The following is a 20,400-nucleotide window of genomic DNA, read 5'->3' as shown; positions in this document are numbered from 1 at the left end:
CTTTCCAGAGATAATAGTTTGGAGGATGCCCAAGAAGCCTCTGGCCCATAGCTGGGATGCTAACCATAGCTGCACTTCCTTCAATCAGGAGCCCACTTAAGGTTTATAAAAGTAGAAGTCTCCCCTGTTGTTAGCCAGCAGAGGACACATTTTGTGTTCAGTGGTGGTTCCACAAGCTGTTCACCAGATTAAGTCTGTTATGGGTATGTTTGCCTTGTTGACTGGATAAGCTACTACGTGTGCAACTTCATGCTGCTGTGCCAGAACTTCTGGGGCAATACTGGGCCTGAGGATGCAGACTTGAAGTAAGCATAGGGCAGCTCTCAGTTGGTTTGGGAGCAATGGGAGGATCACTGGGTTAGGGTTTGGCGGGGCCAGTCCATCTGTCAGCTTCATTTACAGTGATCCTTATTGAATAAAGTTGCAGCTTCTGTTTTCCTGTATGCTTATTTTCCTTTCCTGTGGTGTGTTGCTAGCAGCGTTGCTCACCTAGGACAGTCTTTCTCATTGCCGTTCATCTTCCGTCTTGCAAACTTGAATGTTTTATATATGAAATTCATACACTGTCAGATAAGTTCATGGACTCAGCAGCCTGTGATTATTAGAACAGTACTACCCAAAACGCAAGACCCAAACTATTTAGCCGCGTGTATCACCAGGAAAACTTCCTCTTGGTAGAACTGTAGTAGACATTGGTTAATAGGAGGCCATCTCTACTTAAACAAGACTTCAGGAGCTGAGATTCTTCAAATGTGTACATAGGGAAATAGTAACAAATTAATTGTTAGTTTTTTTCCACCTTGCAGTAAGATCACCTTCCATCTTGTTTGTCTTCATCTCCCTGCTGAACTCCGAAGATGAAGACAATATAGATGCATGTGTGTCACTTTGGTCTTACTCCCCAGACTCAGTAAATATTTTTGTAGAATGAAACAATTGTGGCCTGGAGTGTTTCTGATTAACCATCACACTGTGCTGGAAAATATGTTTGTAGCTCTTTGGTCTTGTCTTGTGGATGTCTCCTTTGGTTGTTTTCCTGTCCGTTCTGACTTTCCCAATTCAGATTTATTTATTTTTAAAGGATTGCAGACCTACTGAATAGCCTCATTCATGCTAAGGTTGATGTGCAGGTAGAGGCATGAGAAGAATCATTTGCTTTTTTTGTGACAGTTCAGTGAAGTTGGGCTTTTCTTTGGAAGGTACATTGGGAGGTAAAATGTAGCCTGTTAAATTAAAACCTGTGCCTTCTGGTTTTCCTTATAGATCTTCACTGAAGTATGAAGGAGTTCCAGCTTTTATCTGGAAGAATATTTTGAATGTTGACTTGCTGGAGAATCTGTTGTTTTCCTTTCTACTTCTCATTTTATGAAATGATTCATGACCATTAAAGCCTCAGAAATACCAAATGAAAGCCGCAGTTCTTTTGTCTACAGTCTTAATCATTTTCATGCTCTTCTTCTAGTTTCCCTCTCTCATGTTTTGCTGGAGGACATCAGAATATCCAGTGATGTTCAGCTGATGTTTGAAACTAAAATTTGTTTCCTTTCAGGAACACTTTTTTCCTGTCTCTTTTCTTCTTCTTTGTTTTTCCCTCTGATATTTCATCTTTTTCTCTTCCTGTATGCAGAGAAAATTACCAGTGGCTGCTAGGGGCAAGGTGAACTAAAACAGTGGGATCCTGTCAACAGGGTTTTCCTGTTGCCTTATGGCAGGCATGCCTGTAACTGGCCTTTTGAAAACACGGTATCACTCTCCCAGCAAGGAGAGAGGCAGAGGGTAGGATACAGTAGTGTGCTGTGAAGGGAAGAAGAGAAACGCTGCTCACTCACCTAAAATACAGTGCTTTCTCTTTGGCTACTGGAAGATTTAAAACACCAGTTAGTGGCGCTGCTTAACACCTAAGGGCGTTCACTGACAGGTGTGGCTATATGCCAGGTTTATGAGACTCCCTAAATGCTGATGTTTGCGCCAAGGTGGGGATGGTGGATAGCACTGGCTCATCCTACAACCTCTGGAAAAGCCTCGACAAGGGGCTGGCTGGCGTTGGGGCTCGGCTGGCCAGCATGCCCCATGCCAGTCCTTGCACTGCTGCTCAGCTCAGCGCACGGTGCAGGCTGGCGGAGGTGCTGAGCTTGCTGTGTGCTTTCTCTTCAGAGACTGTTAGAAGCCTGCCTCCATCCATAGCCATTAGCAGGTACATGCTGAGTGTGGTCGGTGGTGCTGGAGGTGTAAACTGGTTTCTCCCTGTTCTCTCGCTGGAAGTGACATCTGGAGAGCTGAGCATTACCCTAGACCACAGTTACATCTGTTTCTGGTGGGATGCTATTTAGTGCTACCAGGGTTGAAAGGTCCTATGATTTCTTGTCCCCTGAATGCACTTTTTTTAATTAATTTTTAGAAATTACCTGCTGGATCCCTCCTGTTTACCAGCTGTGCTTGTCTGGCCCAGCAGATAGTTTTTTTGGTGGTACACTTGCACTTTACACGGTTTGTACAGCCACGTAGATGGGGTGTCGAACTGGACCCACTGTCATTCTCAAGTGGAACAATGAGGGAATATGTGCCAGAAATGCGTCTGTTGCTGGCAATGAATGAGAACAATGCCTGGCTGTCAGGTTAGATGAGCCTGTCCCTGCAAAAGACACTGTCAGATTTTCAGAGCAAGTGTGGAAGAATTCACTTAATGTCAAATGCTGTTGTTGGATTGCTGTATTTAGCTGTCACAGTGTGATGGAAGTTAGGGTTAGAGAACTGTTCAGTATTGCTGCAGGAAACTTGCATGTCATTTTGAACTCTTGACTTGCACGTAGGCTGGAGCCAAAGATACCCATAGAGCTGCTCAGCATGTTATTTTTTTAGTTGAACTGAGCCAGGATTCTGGGACAGCAGTATCCTTACTGTTAGAGTGAGAAATAGTTATCATATTAGGCTCTCTGCATGGCACAAACATCCAGGCTTACTTATTGCATGATAAAAATGAGTATATCAGATGCAATCCTTTGTATGTAAAAATATATAATTTGCTTAAAAATGCATACTTATCCTTTATAGGATAATAGAAGCTGAATTTTGTGTTTGCTTTCGGAGTCTAGCGTTGTTTCCTAGATTTTCCTTGTAAATGACTGAAATAAATAGCTTCAAGAGTCCTCTTAGTAACCTTCACTGAACGACAAAAATGGGCACAGTGACTTAAAAACATCCTGTTTTCTAATATTTAGCTGAACAACAGAGAAGCAATCCCTGTTTAAAGTATTTGGGGTAGCTGGAGTTGAGGCTTATGCATGTTAAGTGCAGACCCATGTCGATGGTTTTTGCTGTAGTCCATCCACCCGTCCTGGAGGAGGGGGCAGGCACCAGTGCAGCTAGAGGTTCTTTTGGTATTGACCTCTAAGTTGTGCACTAAGTACCTGGCTTCTGTCATTTAGGTGGGGAGGGACCTTGGAAGGCCATGTGGTCCAACCCCTGCCCAGAGCAGGGTGAACTTAAATTGCGTTGCTCATGGCCGTGTCCACTAAGGTTTGGAGTACCTCAAAAGGATGGAAATTCTAGATTCAGTGGGAAAGCCGAGTAAAGCTCCAGCGGAGTCAGCAGAGCTGGGCCACTCCATGCTTTTAGCATTTACTCTGAGGTGCTGAGAAATTTGGGAAGGTACATAAAGCTGTTTTACAGCAGAAGGTATAGATCTGATTGTGTGTCTCCGGAAAATTACTAGTAAAAGCTATTCTTCACATTGTGGAGCCTTAGCTACTACTTCTTAGTACATTGGTTGTATCAGACTTAGACAACTGCATTCTGAAGACCAGCGTACCGTTTTTCAGGTGCAGTTTGTCATTCATTTTGACTCCCAGTGCAAGCATGGAAGCACCGCTCCGATTCTATGTGGAAATGATTAGCAAATAATTCTAGGTACAGTTTTAGCAGGTACCAGCATTACTCACCAAAGAAGAAAAATAGGCAAAGGTTTCTCAAAAAGTAACCATTGGCTGATGATTTGCTTTAAATTGTATCTCTTCTGACAGAGAGTTGGGTCCCTACATTATGTTAAACATACGCCTTCAGCCAAACAATTAATAAAGGTCCTTCATTAAACATTTTCTTGCAAGGAAGAAACCCTGTGTGTTTTCCTAGGGAGAGGAAAAATGAGCTGAAGGAGCGATGGGAAACCCTTCCCAGTATCCCTGTAGCTCACCTCAGTTGTGATTGGTATTCAGCTGTCTCTTACTCTTTCAGTTGCTCTCTGCCCACTTTATCTGGCCTCTGTCTAATATGAGACCTACGCTTTGGGTTTGGTTCAGACTGGGTCACACCAGGGTGGCTTGGTGCATGGCAGTGCTGCTGACAAAATTTCCGCCTGAAGCCTTGCTGCCAGCAATGCCAGAAACTCTTCCTCCCGTGGGAGCTGCAGATGGGCAACACTTTCTTTGGGAGAGGGCTGTAATTTCCTCAAGAGGTCACAGGCAGGGCAGAGCGGGGATGTACAGAATTAGCACACCCCCCCGGGCAGGCTGCAGCACAGGGCTCCGACTGTGTCTCTGCCAGGGCCCTGGAGAGGACAGCCACGATGCCCCTGCCGTGCCTAGGCTGGGTGGCATTCCCTGCTGCCAGCTTCACACAGGGCTTTTGAACACTTCCCTTGCTTCTCCGGCTGTCACGTGCTCTCACTGCCCGGTTGTGCCTGAGAAGGAGGCACTGCCAAGCTTAGCATGATTTGCTTCCCATCATTTTACATTTGTGTGCCTGCTCCACAAATCCACCCCCAGTTGCTGGCTGATCGTGAATTTAGGAGAGCCAGGCAACCATTCATCCGTGCTGAGCCGGGGCGTTGAGAGCCGGAGTAGCAAGGAAGGGATGGACCCAGTTGGTTCTTTTGATGGGACAATGTCAGTGTTGCCCCGTGGAGAAGGGAGATCATTAATTAGAGAATGCGTGACGGGCAGAGGCTGTGCTGCAGCCACAGGACCTGGTGTGCCTGTCTGAAGGAGCCGATGCTGCAGTCCTGCCCGGGGTCCATCCCCACACGGGTGGAAAGGACACACAAATCTTTACTTTGTCATGGTGGTGCAGGTTCCCCGAGGCTGTTCCTGAAGAAGAGTATCTTCTAGTTTGGTGCTTGCAGATGCTGTCAGCCAGACCTGTCATTCTCAAGCATTAGTCATCAGAATTTCCAGATGAACTTTTTTTCTCTCTGCTGTTCTAAGACTTTTCTAGTTGATGGCTAATGTCTTTTGATAATTATTCAACTCATTTTGCTATTGAATTTGTACTTACATATCATTAATCAGAGACATAATTACTTGTTTGTTTTGGACGTCTTTGATGAAACTTTGGGCATCAGTCATACTGTCTCTCAGCACCATACCATTACAGAAATCCTTTTATACTTTACAAGTTTGTAAGTGACTCTAAAAGTGAAAGACTTGTCTTTTTTAAATTGCAATGGGGACAGCTTTGTCCCTGAGGTGCCGTCTCCCTCCTCAGGGCTTTGGAGTGAAAGGAAGGTGCTGTGGGCACTGCAGGTGGCTTGGGCTGTATAGATGCATTTGTGCTTATTTTACTGTCACAAATCACATTTTATAACCAAACTTTGCTTGTAGTGCTGTTCAGGAAAACAGTTTTATAACAATATAAAATGCTTCTTTAGTATTCATAGCCTATAATATCAGCAGGAAAATATGCTCTATTAAACACAACAGTGGGTAGCTGTTTAAGTACCACGGTCGACCCTTTACAGTTTGATTGATGGTTTTCGTGATTTTACATGAGGTAGATTGTTATTCCCTTGAATACTTTATTTATTTATTTTTCAGGATTTAATGCCATAGTGTCTGATCACCTCATAAATATCAATGAATGTAACCTTCAAAATGAATTCTTTTAAAAGGCATTTTACAAATAGGCAGAAGTAAAGGACACTCCCTCCCTCTCAAAGAAGTAACATTCAGACTTTAATATAGGTTTCTTTTATAAGCTAGACAGCAGCTTTCTGACGAAAAAGTGTTCCACTGGAAAATGCACTTGTCAGGCTCAAAGTGTTCCATGGAAGTACAATTTGATGACTTTTTTTTTTTTTTTTACGAAGCTAAGCATGCTGCATCCGAGTTGGAGCTTCTTGGATGTACAGCCTAGCCTACCCTGTGGACAGCTTTGAGGCTCCCCGGGTCTCTGACTTCATTGGATGCTGGCTCATCTAGGTTTTCCAGAGCCCCATTTTGGAAATAGATTTTAAAAATCGGGTTTCCCCGTGGCATAGAAATCTGCTTCTGACTCTTAACTCGGACCAGATGGTCCCCAAAGCCATGTACTTGCTGAGACTGAAATTTGACAGAGTACCTAAACATCACTTTATGGTCAGCCATTTATAGATTCTTACCAACCTGGATCGGAAATGGGTGGTTTATGCCTGTAGGTTTTAACAGGTAGCAACAAACTCATTCTGTCTGTCTTAATAAGTTCCGTTATTTCTTGTGACTGGAGAAGGTGAAAAGCAATCTTACTTGTCTGCTTGCCAGTCTTACTTGGCAGATGATTGTGGAGCAACATTTGGCATTGATGAACAGGGAACTCTAGGAAAGTTACATGGTTATAGCCCTGCAGGGAAGTAGCTGACATTACTAAAACTGAATACACTGGAATTATATGAATAAGACTTTGAGTCTGTAACACCAGTTTGCAGGAAGGAGAAAGGGCCCTGCAACAAGTCCAATTGTGTTGCTCACGTTCACCTCAGTTACCACTTTGTATTATCCAGAACCAGTGGAGGGTAATGGCAGTGTCTGCTTTGACTTCAGTCGTTTCTGGCCAAGCGCGTAAGGAAAAGACTAGATGTCACTGAAGTTAGTGTAATCAGAATACTTGAAACTGCATTAACAATGCAGATCCCTAAATAAATATAGTATAAAAGTCCTGTTAGTTAGGAAATGAGCATAAATAAATGTTTGTATATATCAAGATTGTTTGTCTTAAGTTGCCTCACCATATGAGGTAACTGTTGTTTACTTAGACATTGCAATACTAGGGATGAAGAACTTTCTGAAAGACCAAGGACAAAATAATAATAGAAAATCTTTCCTAAAACAATAAACACTTTAAATCTGTCTCTAATCTGTATATGGCATTTTAATAAAGCAGATTCTAGAAATTTTATAGCTGGCTTTAGTTGCATTAATCTATTGAGTAATTGCTCACAATATTAATAAAAACTAAAATTTTGCTCTGATAGATTTCTTAAATATACAATAAAAGGAGGTAGATTTTCCCATTTCTAAAGCTATTCTTACTAGCTTTACTTGCATAGATAGATGTATTAAATAGGACAAGATAGATTAAAAAAAGATTTGTTATCTGTGAGGGGCATAGAACCATTTCAACTTTCATATTTTTTACCAATAAAATCATGACAGGAGTAGTGTCACATCATGTCAGTTTTCAATAGTAAACTCTAGTGATATATTTATTTGAAAGGGTAAATATGAATGAGAGGAATGGGTTGAAAAGAAAAACTCCTATGGATCCATCATTTAAGAAGGGCAGTAGGCCCTTCGTATTCATTTCACGGGACCCCGTCTCTCTACATGCACCCACATGATTTTTTTGGAAAGTAATTTGTGCTAATGAAGCATCGGCATATTGTGGCTCATTTATTTGGCTGATGTCATGGTTGATGTTTCACTTGTACATACATATAGACATAGTTTTGCTCATGGACAGAACAGGGAACAGTAAAAGTGCTTCAGAGTAAAGAAGAGAAAGCAGCCTGAAGCTTAAACATTACTGTTCAAAGAGCACTAGGTTTCCTCTGTGTTCACTAACGGTGATGGATGTGATCCCTCATTTTGTATTTAAATGGGAGATTAGCTCAAAATTCCTGTACGCTCCTTTTCTAGATATGGGATGACATGAGACAAGGTTTACCCATTCTGTTCCTGTTGCTCAGATGTTACTGATTTGATTTGTGTTTATAATGTAATCTTTGATTTGTAAAAGTGTATGTTACGTAAAAAAACCAACATCCAAAGGCATCTAGTTCTGCTAAAAACATACAACACTTCTAGATTTAATTATTGAAATGTATATTGTAGTGATTTACTTTTTCCCTCTTTATGCCTCTACTTTTAAAACATGTTTCTGAGTAAAAAGAAGAATTTGTCCTTTTTTTTTTCCAGACCAAATGTGTGTGGATCACGTTACAATGCTTACTGTTGCCCTGGATGGAAAACTTTACCTGGTGGAAACCAATGCATAGTCCGTAAGTTAATCCGGTTATGTGTTATGACTGAGGTTTATCTTCGTCCCTCTATGTCAGGGTATTTTTAATTGTATACCAGAACTGAAATGTGTTTCTATACAATTTCAATAGCAGCTGCACGTCATTTCTTTACCATTTTAAATATATTAAGCTAATATACCAAGTTTTGTGGGCTACAATACAGTGATGTGATACCAGTATTTAACAAAGGATTAATCTCATCCACATGTTCTGTTTAAGTCTGTGGGAAAGGGATCCAGGGGGTGTGTGGACTCAGGAGCAAGTAGCTGTGGAATATGTTAATCTATTTAGGTAAATGGAAGGAGGCAACAGCATTGGGCCAGCAAGTACATTTTCTCTGCTTGTTTGGACCATATCCCTGAAATATCTGTGTTAGGGATATAAATACGTATATACATACATCATAGTGCTGTATGCATGCTCACATGTAATGGTGCAGTTTACCAGAAATAATTGTTAAAGGCACTGTGCCTAAGACTGGTAAGACTGCCTCCAGAGATAGCAGGCAGTGTGCTGTCAAGTGGGAATTACTATGCTTTTGTGTGTCTGGTGCAGAAATAAAGGGAGCGTTGTAATGCTGCCTCGGTGCCATCCTTCCTCCAAGAGCAGTCCAGTAGACCACTGTTTCACTTTTCCAAGGAAATCTCCCTTTATCTAGTGTGGCCTGTGGCATGTTCCCAGACCTTTTCATAAAAGGCTGTGAAGGTCTGTCTCCTATAGTGCTGTAGGTGAAGAGGAAGAACTGTTTTGGAATCTGTTGTATGCAAGTTGATGAGTTTGTAGATATTTATGTTACGGTACTGAGTGCATATTTTCTATCAGGTGTTCTTTGTGTATTTGGGCTTTTTGAAACACATTTTAAAGGCATTTATGTTTTCTTTATAGCAATCTGCAGACATTCCTGTGGGGATGGATTTTGCTCTAGACCAAACATGTGCACATGCCCAAATGGTCAGATAGCCCCCTCCTGTGGTTCAAAATCAAGTAAGTATTTCTTCTGTGTCTTTGATACTGCTCTTTTGAGTCTGTGAAGCTACTAAGATATGTAAGATAGTTCAGTGGTCAATATTTAAGACAAATAATGTCTGAGTCACCAGACATACTTTTACCATAGGAAAGAAAGCATAGCCTCCTATGATGAAACTGAAGAATTACTCAGAGACTAGCTACTGGTGACACTCTTGTTTTGCCAAATTAAAACCAAATTAGTTTTATTGGAAGCTATATTAATTTGCCAGGCTGTAACACTAATTCTGGTCTTCCTTGATTTCTGGAAAATACCTTACCTGTATTCAGCGCTAGACATGCACATATATACAGAAAAAAAGTTGTAACGACAGGGAGATGACTGTTGACAGTTGGCTGAATTTGGCTTGCTTTGTAATTCTGCTCTCGTTCTGGGGGTTGCTAAGCCAGATGCTATGCTGTATTTTACATACATAGGCCTACAAGTATTATAGCATTTCCTTGCAAGGCTCAGCGCTTACCTTCTGAATCTAATGCTGCTGAGCTTATTCAGGTTATACTTCTGTAGGTACTAGAGGTACAGAACCGGTCCAGGTTTTTAAGTGGAACGACTTTTCATCAGAAAAAACCCAAGTGCTTTGGAAATGAAGCTTCTCAGAGAGATTACTTTTCCTAGAAATGCTTAAATTTCAGGTTTTCAAGGAGAGTTCCCCAGATCCAGAAAAAAACAAGTAAAATTAAATTAATTCAATGAACCAGATCACTCAATGACTAATTATGAGTATCTGATATGAAGTAGAAATCCTTCATTGCTTGGGATAGTATCTCAGTTCATGTCTTGAGATGCCAGCTGTGAAGTCCACTGTATTCTCATTTGAGTATGGTGCCTGTCTCTTAGAATGCAGAAGATTTTGATTTTTCCATAGTATGTTAATTTTCTGGGAAGAATTTTGGGGGAAACTGGTTCCCACAAATGCCTGTAACTATCTGAACAACATATTAACTGATGTCAGTGGGGGATGCACTAAGCTGAGGTCTGTAATATTATGCAAAATGGTTATCCTTTTAACTCTGAATATCTTTTCAGGCTCAATGTGTGGTCTGCTTTGCCCCTGTATTTTTTACCTTTCTATTTTTTTGCTTTCCTAGTTGATAAGAGTTTTCCCACAAAACTGACCACTTCAGCTTGTGGCTTTAGCATCCTTTTCATATAATAACAGTGGAAAAACAATAACAACTGTGGAATGTAATGGAATGACATGTACTAAAATGGTAAATATTGTTCTTTGTAGTTCAACCCATTTCTCAGGCTCCTGTGATGTCTGTTAGGGAGAGGCCAGCATGAGGAGAGTATGGAGCTGTGGAACTTCCAGAGAGTACAGGAAGGAGGAGGGGTGCAAAATGCTGCACAAACGTGTGTGTTGTTGTGTGTCTGCCTCAGGTTGCAGCTACTGTTTTGCCGGGTGCATATGCCTTAGCCCTGTAAGCCAGTAAAGAAAAGCATGACCTTCTTCCAAGTTCCCTTCAGGGTACAGAAGGGGAGATGTATCCCTACATCTGTTAAATATTTTGGCACCTTTGTAAAAGGCAGGAACAAGTGGGCCTTAGTATTACCTCATTAGGTTTTTTTAGGCCACACTGAAGTATTGTATGAATCAAGACTTGAAAGAAAAATAGAGTATGAGTAAAGTTACAGTTCTTCTTGTGGTTCTTTTTCTGAAATATTCTACCACGGATCTCCATAGTCTTAGTGTTCGTTGGAGTTGCACAAATAAATGGGTGCAGGACTTTACTGCAGTATTTTTAGCAAGAAGCTTTTAAGGCCTATATAACGTAGCTATTTTGGTTGTTGACAATTACTTCTCCTAGACATGAATATTCTACTAGTCTTTAGTCAGAATTACAAGCTTTAATTGGTGCTCACATTATTTTCCTTACATTGCTATGTAGGTTTGCCCGCTTTTTATTGTTGCTTTTCTGTATACGGTATAAGTATTAACACTTTACAAACAGACAGCAAGTTGGCCTAAAAAAGATACTGTTTATATCTTGTTTAACCAGTGCAATAATTTAAGACACATTTTGTGTGTATGGTCACATCACCTTTATTTATTGAGACCAGCCAATTCTAAAAGCAAAAGTGTCCTAAGCTGTTGTAGGCTGAAAAGGCTCTGCTGCCTCTGTGCACTCTTGTGTAATAATGTTTATGACCCAGCACCTCATTAAGACTTACAGAACATACATTTTCTGTAAGCCATTTGCTCCGTTGGCACTGTAGACAAAATCCAGGGATATTTCTTTACACAATAGACCACAATTGCTATGATCTGCTATTAGGAAACAAAGTAAACAAACATACAAAAAAATCAAAGGGTTACTGTCAGCTCCCATTGGTAACAGCATTTTGTCAGAAAATGCATTCATGAACTTGATTTTAATTACATGTTCTAACAAATGAGAAAAAAGTCTTATTACAAAAATTAAAAAAAAAAAAGATGATACAGGTTTGTCACATTCAAAATGCAAATAACAAATATGTGTGAAAATGCTGTGATTTCTCAGGATTAAATGTATGGCTTCTGAAATATGAGATGTGCCTGAGCTGACTTTTGGATATTTTAGGTTACATGTGTCTTTAGTCCTTAAGGAGTCAGGAGGGGGCACAGGTTTTATAGCATGCGCAGCCATAGGCAGAAACTGAATTCATGGTGGCCATATAGACTGATTGTCTGCCAGAATCAAATAATGCAGTTTGGAAAGCTTGTGGACTGGGAAGCAAAGCAAAGCTTTCAAGTTTGATTCTTATGCAGGTCAGTTGTTGGAACTTTTCTGGTTATGAGTCAGCTTTAGGAATCAGATTCGTGGTTGAAAAGATCAGCTGGTGGTTTTCTTTGCAGGGATTTTCGTGACATCAATGAACTTGCTGGCTGAGTAGTGGTTATTCCTGTGTAATTAGTGAATTTTTGGGTATGCTTACAGTAGGCTCGGAGATAAGATTGCCATGTGTGGAGGCATCCCCCCCGCTGGCTCCGATGTGTGGGTGGCTCTGACGTTGCAGGTGCACATGTGGGGAGATGTCTCACACCCTGGCCGTGCCAGCCCTGTGGTGGCTGCTGCGCTGCTGCCTCCCAAACAGCCCGGGCTATGGCTGCTTTGGCATGGTCTGTTCGTGCTGCAGCCGTGCCCCTGTTTGTGTTGCAGCCGTACCCTGTGATCCCGCCGTGTTTTTGGAGTCACTGCTCTGCCCCAGTGGGAGCGGGTGGGGGAGGTGACTGAGGAGGAGGGTCTCTCCTCCAGCATCAGGCACGCCCTGTGCCCCCAGGGTTGTGGGTCAGGTGTGTCTCTGAGCCCAGCCGCAGGTTTTGCTCCCAACCTGTCTGGATAGCTTGGGCTGGCTTAAACGTGGGAGGTGTGTGCTGCTGGGGCTGTCTGTGAAGGACGGGAGCGGCGGCAGGGGCAGCGAGAGCTGTGGGGTGCTGGGGGTGGCAGCTAGTGGGGACAAGTGTCTGCGCTCCCCCAGCAGGCCGGTTATGCCTGGGGTGTCAAATGGGGCCTGCTCTGCACCCCCCGGGTGTGCCGCTTCAGGGGCACCAGCCGAGAGCCGAGGTCTTCCTCAGAGAGCCGAGGTCTTCCTCAGAGACCGCGAGCTGTGGGGGGGAGCTGGAGCCTGGGCCCTTGGCTTCGCGCCCCGGGCTCCCGCTCCTCGCTCCGCGGGGTGCTGTGGCAGATGTCCGTTCAACAGCTGTAAAACCTGGAGCTCGGCCCCTTCCCTTATATCCTGCTGCTGTCAGAGGTGGTAAGAGTTCTTGGATTTTAAACATTTGCAGTGTTTTCAAGGCTGCCGCGGGTTTTCTCAGCACCTGGTGCAGTGCTGCAGGCCTGTGTCCCGGTGCCAGCTGCCATCTTTCCTGAGGCAGCCACTCGACAGAGAAAGCACGCGGAGCATCTGGGATGCGATGAGACCGTCATTCCTTGTTTACAGCTCCTGGCAGGCAAAGCCCTGCGTCATGCATGGCCGGGGTTGGGAGTGTTTCCTCGGCGGTGGCACGGGGAGGCGTGGGGCAGCCCCTCCTGTGGTGCCCGCCGGCCCTGTGCGCCCTCAGCCCTCGGCGCAGGGCTTTTCCTGCCTGCGGATCGCAGACCCTCACACCTCACATTCCTTAGTTTGGGATTGCAGAGTAAGACGGGCGTTTCGTTTGCATTTTGTGAGCTGCCTTTCGTTTGCTTGGTGAGCTGGACGTTTCCTGAGCAGTTGTGGGGTGATTGTGCTTTCGGTGTGGTGAAGTCCTTGCTCAGTTCTGCTGAGGATTTATGTAAAAACTCAGGAACTTGTTGCTTAAGCACACAGCTTGTTATTTTGCTTCCATCGATGACACAAATGTTGCCTGCACACAAAGTGTCTGTGGATGCACTTGGTCTCGCGGGCTCTTTTGCAGGTTTATGAAGCTATGTTCCTGTAGTTATTCCTGTTTTGATTTCAGGCTTTTCCAGTGCAGACTGCTTACAAATCGGACCCAAAAGAGGACAATACTTGATTAAAAGCAATAATCTATTAATGTTGTTAACATTTCCTGTGCGTGCCAAGCTAAGGCAAAGCTATATGCATTGATTTACCAGCATTATTGCTAATTCCTGTGCTTTTTCCTTGAGTCTCTGTCAGTGTGATACCTTGGAACAGGTTATTTCATTTACTGGAATATCTCCGCTAACATTAATGGAATTGTTGATATAGCTGAGAAAAGAGACTCTGGATCTGCATTAATGTGCTACTTTTCAAAAATGCAATCTTAAAATCATCATCTGAGTGCCAGACAGCCTTCACATGTGTTTCTATAAACTTTTGGAAGGGTAATATTTCAGAATAGTCTGTATGATTTTGGAAATACTATTTTCAACATTCTCTCAAAAGAGAGCAGAAAATAAATTATTAGTTCACTGTATGCCACTGATTTTCTTGCATGATAATAAGGGAGGAAGCTCACTAATTTGAGTGGCTCATTTTAATAAAGATGACTGGGGGTCCCAGCAGTCTCCCATAATGATTTTAGTTTTAGAAGGAGGAAGAAATATTTTACCTTGAAAAAGTTCCTTTAAGAAGCAGTAAGACAAAGTATGGAAACTTTGTGTGTGTATGTGTTATGTGTAAAACTGCTGCTTATCCCAAAACGGGGAAATATACTTCACTTTTACTTGAATAAACAAAGTGAAAATCATCATATAAGCTACCGTTAACCTTTTTATCTCAAATGTAGTTCAGACTATTTAAATGGCTTTGGTCTTCATGTGGGAATGGAAATTAGCTCTTGGCATAACTCACTCTAATTGAAATCAGTTTGTGGTTTTTAAGTTCCTTCCCTGCTTGACAGATGATATCATTTCCTATGCTTTTTGTAATCCCCTCTGTTTTTCTAAGATTGTATATTAAGTTGAACTACACATTTTAAAGTAACTATATACCTTTTTCTGACCTACTTAGGACATTGTCCAAAAATCTTCACCAGATATTCACTCTGTATTTGCAGACAATTTTACTTTTTGTTGAGGAATGTTAGTACATTTTTGTTGCCTGAAGTACTGAAGTACATCCAAAGTAGAACAAAGATGTATCATAACTATTAGACACAGAAGAAATGTAAGACACAGTTTTTACTTTTATAATTGAAGAATTAAGAGTACCAGTGTTTTAAATGCTAGTTTGTTTTAAAACCTTTCTCCAGCTGCATGATTAACTTCTATTCTATGGATTCATATTGCTATGGAAGGCAATACAGTTAAAAATATTAGTTCTACGTGAAAATAAAAATAAAATTCCCATTCACATACTTCTGAACTGTAAAAAGCCAAATGATGCTTAAGGGCTTTGTGCAACAGGAAAAATTCAGTGGTTGGCATGGCACCTGTTAACAACAGGCTCTGGCAGGACACGCAATTTCTATTTTGCAGTCCTGAGCGTTTCAGACCGTGTGGTGTAGCTATCTGGTGCTCCATCACCATTCCGAAATGCTGATCTGACCGTAATCCTATCTGGGGAGGAGCCTTTCATGTGGTTCCTGTTAAGGGGGAAACCATTTCCCGGCTGCTTATTGGAGTGCCGGCCCCGTGCACAGCTGTGTCCGCCAGTGGGACCTGTAAGGAGGACTTCGCGTTGTCAGGAGCCCTGCCCACTTCTCTACGCCTGATGAAGAGCCTGACATACTTGAAATCGCTCCTGATGTCTACTTAAAAAATGTCGTTGTCCTTCTTACTAGAAAATGCATAGAAAATTACATAGAAAAATGCAGCACAGACTTTTAAGTGTTACTGGCATGGGACTGGAGCTGCATGTTAATCATTATAAATGGTGTGGCTGCGGCTGAGGAGAGCGTCTGCTGCTCCCCCGCCTCTGCTTCTTGCAGGAGAGGGTGGTTGGCTCTGGGGCAGTGTTGTCTGTGAGCTCCACAGCCCCCGAGTGCAGCAGCTGGCAGCAGCTTTACCTGGGAGAGCCCACAGATGGCATACAGAAAGAAATCACTCTGTTATTTTTCCTTTTCATGCAAGAAGTCCTACCCGGGCCGATCAGCTTTTGGTATTGTGTGTGTTGGCAGAACCGGGCTGCCTTCAGGAGCGTCCTTAGATGCTTCCCTTTAATACTGCTCTCCCCCATTGCCCAGATGATAAGACTCTCTTTCTTCTTGGTGGTATCTGCCAGAAGTTTAGTACTTTTCCCTTATTGTTGGCTTTTCCTCATTTCATTGCAAACTGAGAGGCAATTTCTTTATTTTTTATGTGGGTTTATGCTCATATGGAATCTCTTTGAGTTCAGTGAATAAGGGTGGTTGGTGTCAGGTTCTTGCACCGTGTCCTATATTCCTTAGGAACTGTCAATCAGTATTGTTTTCTGTACTGCCATTGTAAGTGTGTCCTGAAATGTGCATCCTTGGTTTCTAATACTTGTTTATAGGTCATAGAATCAATCCCTAAAAGAAAAAAAAAAATCCCTTGGCAGACAGATAAGTGTTTCTGACTGGCTTGATATAACTGAGGAAAATCTTTTTTCCTTTCAAGTACAACACTGTAACATCCGGTGCATGAATGGAGGTAGCTGCAGTGATGACCATTGCCTCTGTCAGAAGGGATATACGGGAACACACTGTGGACAGCGTAAGTTACACTTTTATTAATATAATAGATATATGCGTGAGGTACTGTGTACAGTTAAGTAATTCTGGGATGTGTGGGTTAGGCACCCTTTAGCACTACATTTCAACTGATTTTGACCTTGTTTTTGATCAGGTACAGTAGAATTTTACAGGAGAACACATGACTTCGTAATGAATGCTGAGTAAATTATTTCTCATCAAGACTATTAAAATAAACATCATGTGAACTCATAATAATTCGATATAACTTGATCCTGTAGTTCTCACACTACCATTATTCCCATTGACCTCTAAGGCTTCCCACTCACTAAAGCAATAGGCCGTTTTACATGGGATTCAGTTTTCATCTATAGACAAAATTAAGCTTTTAAATACAAAGCTTTATTTTAATTACAGAGGTTTGCTTCAGACTTTGCTAGTATGCTTTAGGAATTTTGCTCATTTTGATGTTGCCTTATTAGCATTGATTGACATATTTGTGATTTCCTCAATCAATCCTGAGTCAACAGCATTCCTGGATCCGATGCTTGAAATCGCTCCCAAACTGACTCTGGTGGTCTCTTGCTCTTCTTGGCTGGAATGCTGTGAAGTAACTCAAATAAGGATGTAAACACTGCTTTTAACCAAGGCTGTCATGTTGCTATCTAGTGAACTATTGGTCTGACAGAGAAAATGTGTTTAGCTCATTTAATGAAAACCTTTTGTGCTCTGTCAAAATCAATGGCACACTTTACATGAACTTCAGTGGGACCAGGAATTTACCCTAATAATCTGGAAGAGGATCACATGGTGAAAGGATTAAGAATTGTATTTCTGCCTTCTCTGTGAAATATCAAGTGGATAAAAGAGGATAAATGGAAACCTCCTTTCTACTGAAGTGAACGTGAAACGGAACAAAGAATAATATTGCTCAATGAGCATCAAATTGTATTTAAAAGGCCATTTTTCATGTGAATGTTCTATTTTCTGATTAATTTTTGAGAGCAGCTGCTTTTGAAGTTTATTATGAGGAAAACTGTGTTCTGAATCTAGTGACTGTCACACAGGGGAAGAATATCTTGGATTAACTTTGTCAAAATAGCTGCTGGTTACAGTTTGCTGTCCTAGTTAATAGCATGAATTATTTAACATCAGCAAACAGCCTTTTAATACTGGATTATTTTTCTATTATGGTAGAGGAGCAAATACATTTTTAAATTTGCTTCTGAATAGGGAAAAATTTTGAGGGTTCAGAGATGAAATTTTCTTCCTTCTATCTCCAGTCTCTACTATTTCAGTGTTTCTTTGTTGAAAGTTTGAAAGAGGTGTTATTTTGAAGTTAGGTGTAGCCATCCCAAAGATGAAGGCTCTGAGAGGTCAGAAAAGCTATGATTGTTACTGTGTTTATATTATGCTCGCTTGAAAAGATCAATTTGTGATACTAGTGAGGCCAGGAAATAAGAAAAGATTGTAAGTAGATTCTGGAAAAAAGGAGTGTCCTGTCCTGTTATGTTTACCATTTTTTACCGGTTTACCAGAGCTGGTAAAGTGCATACCATCATGTCTTTCTGGAAATAGCTCAATAAATATTAATTTTGCCTTTCATCTGATACAGCTGTCTGTGAAAATGGATGTCTAAATGGAGGAAGGTGTGTGGCTCCGAACCGATGTGCTTGCACATATGGGTTTACTGGACCCCAGTGTGAAAGAGGTATGTGCCCTAAAACAGTGGAAAAAAATTGATGTTCCAACGTGCTTAATAGTAACTTAAAAATACTTAAATAGTAATATGAAATAAAATATTTAAATAGTAATATTTTATTGCTGTCTGTGAATAAGATAAAATAGGATTAACATTCTTATAGAATACAATGTAAGGAAGCTTTACTGAAAGGGAAACTCCAGTCTCAGAAAATAGTGGAGATATTAGTTAGGGAATAGCACAAATTAAGATGGTAACAGCTTTCCTAAATGGCATTTTTAATGAGAAAGAAAACTTCAACATTGATTTAAAGCCAAACGTTCAATATTACCTTCTTATTGTGATTTTTATATGTCACAAGCATTGATTGGTATGATTTTAATGGTTAGCTCTTCAGTTCATGGTAGGTTTACCAAGTGCTGTTTTCTTTTTCCAGGACAAAAATCCCCATTTATTTTACTCTAACAGTAGGGTTGTTGAGCCTTTACCTATTCTAATCTATAGTTGAATTGATTTGATTTGATTTGATTTACTTAAAAATAAATTTTAAGTAGCGTTTTTGGCAATGTGTGAGATTCATAAGGATAGAAGCCAAGAGCAGATACACAAGCAGCTGATTAAGGCCTTTCTTTTGTTTACTCTTTTGCTATGAAAATGTTCCAATGGAAGAGGTGGCAAATAAAAAATATTGATCAGTGTTTTTAGTCAAACTTCAGTTTCTAAGTCATTAGAAGAGCTCTTAGTATCTCTGATGCATTTGCTTGCCAATGGTAAGCAGCATTTTGCCTCTGTCTTTGGCGTGTTTTGTTTTGGCAGAGTTTATTCAATTCTTTCCGTTTTGTACAGATTTATTGTTACCAATTTTAGATTTTTATTTGCCTATCCATAGTGATAATCACAGCAGTTTCCAAATGAAAACACATCTATACCAACCGTCTTATCCCGTATATGGATTTTTTTTCAGGGTTATTAAACCAATTTAATGGTTCATTTGAGAGAGATGTAGTGAACAATGTTTAAGTATAATGTTTCTGTTGATTTTTGTAATATTAACAATAAAGCATTTTCATTTGTTAGAGCTACCAATTGATCTGTTTAGTTGGAATTTCATACATACTACTTATACAGTAGGTTCTGTTAAATGTCTATGAACCTGGGACGGAATAGACACCAATAACCTGATTTTTTGCTTTCATGTAGGCTGTGTGCTTAGCACATTAAATTTCTGTCAGTGAGTGTGTCAGATGAAACTGCTGTCAGTGCTCCACCTAGAGTAATGGTTGGCTCTCTTACATCAGCAGCATAGGTGGGTGATGCAGAACAACAAATCTTAGGGGACCAAAGCTTTTCATTCTGTGCTATGGCAGACAGTAGAATGAAGCAGGTATTTCCTGCACTCCCTACAGCAGATGAAATTGCTGTATAGGCACTGTGTGAAGCCTTGCCAGTTGTCCACTCAGATCTTATAAAAGTAGTTCAAACTGATGGTGAAGTTTTTCTGAAGACTGAAAAGTAGCTGTGTTGTGAATCTTGGGATCTCACTGCTGGAGAAGAGTAAGAGGAATGGAAAATTAGGTTAAAAATCCTAAGTTTGAAGAGAATAAAGGCTTTATAAGTAAAGGATATATTGAATATTACTGCAAAGGCTTTGAATTTCAAGCAATGACTGCTTGTTTTGCATGGGTGAAGGTTCTGAGCCTTCAGTCCAGTGAGGAGGTATAAAGTGTAAGTTCAGAAGAAGATTGCTCAGTGCTTTTATGTTGTCAGATCTGGGACCAGTTTGATTCCACCTCACTGGGGCAAGTTTCAAGGCTGAAGCCTGCTGACTGTCCTGTCCTCCCGCAGGGTTCCCTGCCTTCTGTCGGGTGGAGTGAGAAATTAGTGAGACAGAGCCATTTGAGCCAAATCATGCCGTTGTGAAACCCCATGCATGTTACTGGACACAACCGAGGTGGAAATCTGTAACATGCCTCATCCATAGGCAGTTTTTACTTAGAACATGGATTTGATTCTAGGGTTATCAATAAAAAAGAAAATAGACATTAATGAGCTGTAGTATTTCTGGCTAATGCTCACTGTGGTATTGAGGCTAAATGATAGTCATATCTTCCTAGAAAACCTCTGAAATTTGGCTTCTTTCACAGAGATTTCCTGAAGCCTCTCTACCTAGCTGAGCTAATATGTTCCCCTCCTCTAAAAAGGGTGTGGTGGTTTTTGGTCCCAGAATCACATTATGCCATCAGAAAAACGTTTTCTGAAGATAACTTTTCAAGTGTAAGCTAATGTTGGTCTTAGTCAGAATAACTTGCATTGTTCAGCACATGCACCTGTGTGGTCATGAGGGAGTT

At 41.2% G+C, this 20,400-nt stretch overlaps 1 protein-coding gene across 5 annotated transcripts in view; it reads left to right on the top strand.

The window, feature by feature from the left end:
* FBN1 (fibrillin 1) overlaps positions 1-20,400 on the top strand; it is a 171,983-nt gene that overhangs the window by 20,789 nt on the left and 130,794 nt on the right. For all 5 annotated transcript variants that reach the window (XM_080394652.1, XM_080394651.1, XM_080394650.1 and 2 more), the window contains 4 exons: positions 8,163-8,245; positions 9,152-9,250; positions 16,277-16,372; positions 17,966-18,061. In XM_080394652.1, the coding sequence (XP_080250778.1) occupies positions 8,163-8,245; positions 9,152-9,250; positions 16,277-16,372; positions 17,966-18,061 (374 nt within the window). The remainder of the gene's footprint in view (positions 1-8,162; positions 8,246-9,151; positions 9,251-16,276; positions 16,373-17,965; positions 18,062-20,400) is intronic.

This window comes from Falco punctatus, assembly GCF_963210335.1.
Source record: "Falco punctatus genome assembly, chromosome: 7".
Taxonomy (NCBI): domain Eukaryota; kingdom Metazoa; phylum Chordata; class Aves; order Falconiformes; family Falconidae; genus Falco; species Falco punctatus.
Note: the sequence above shows the minus strand (reverse complement) of the source record. Positions and strands in the feature narration are given on the sequence as shown.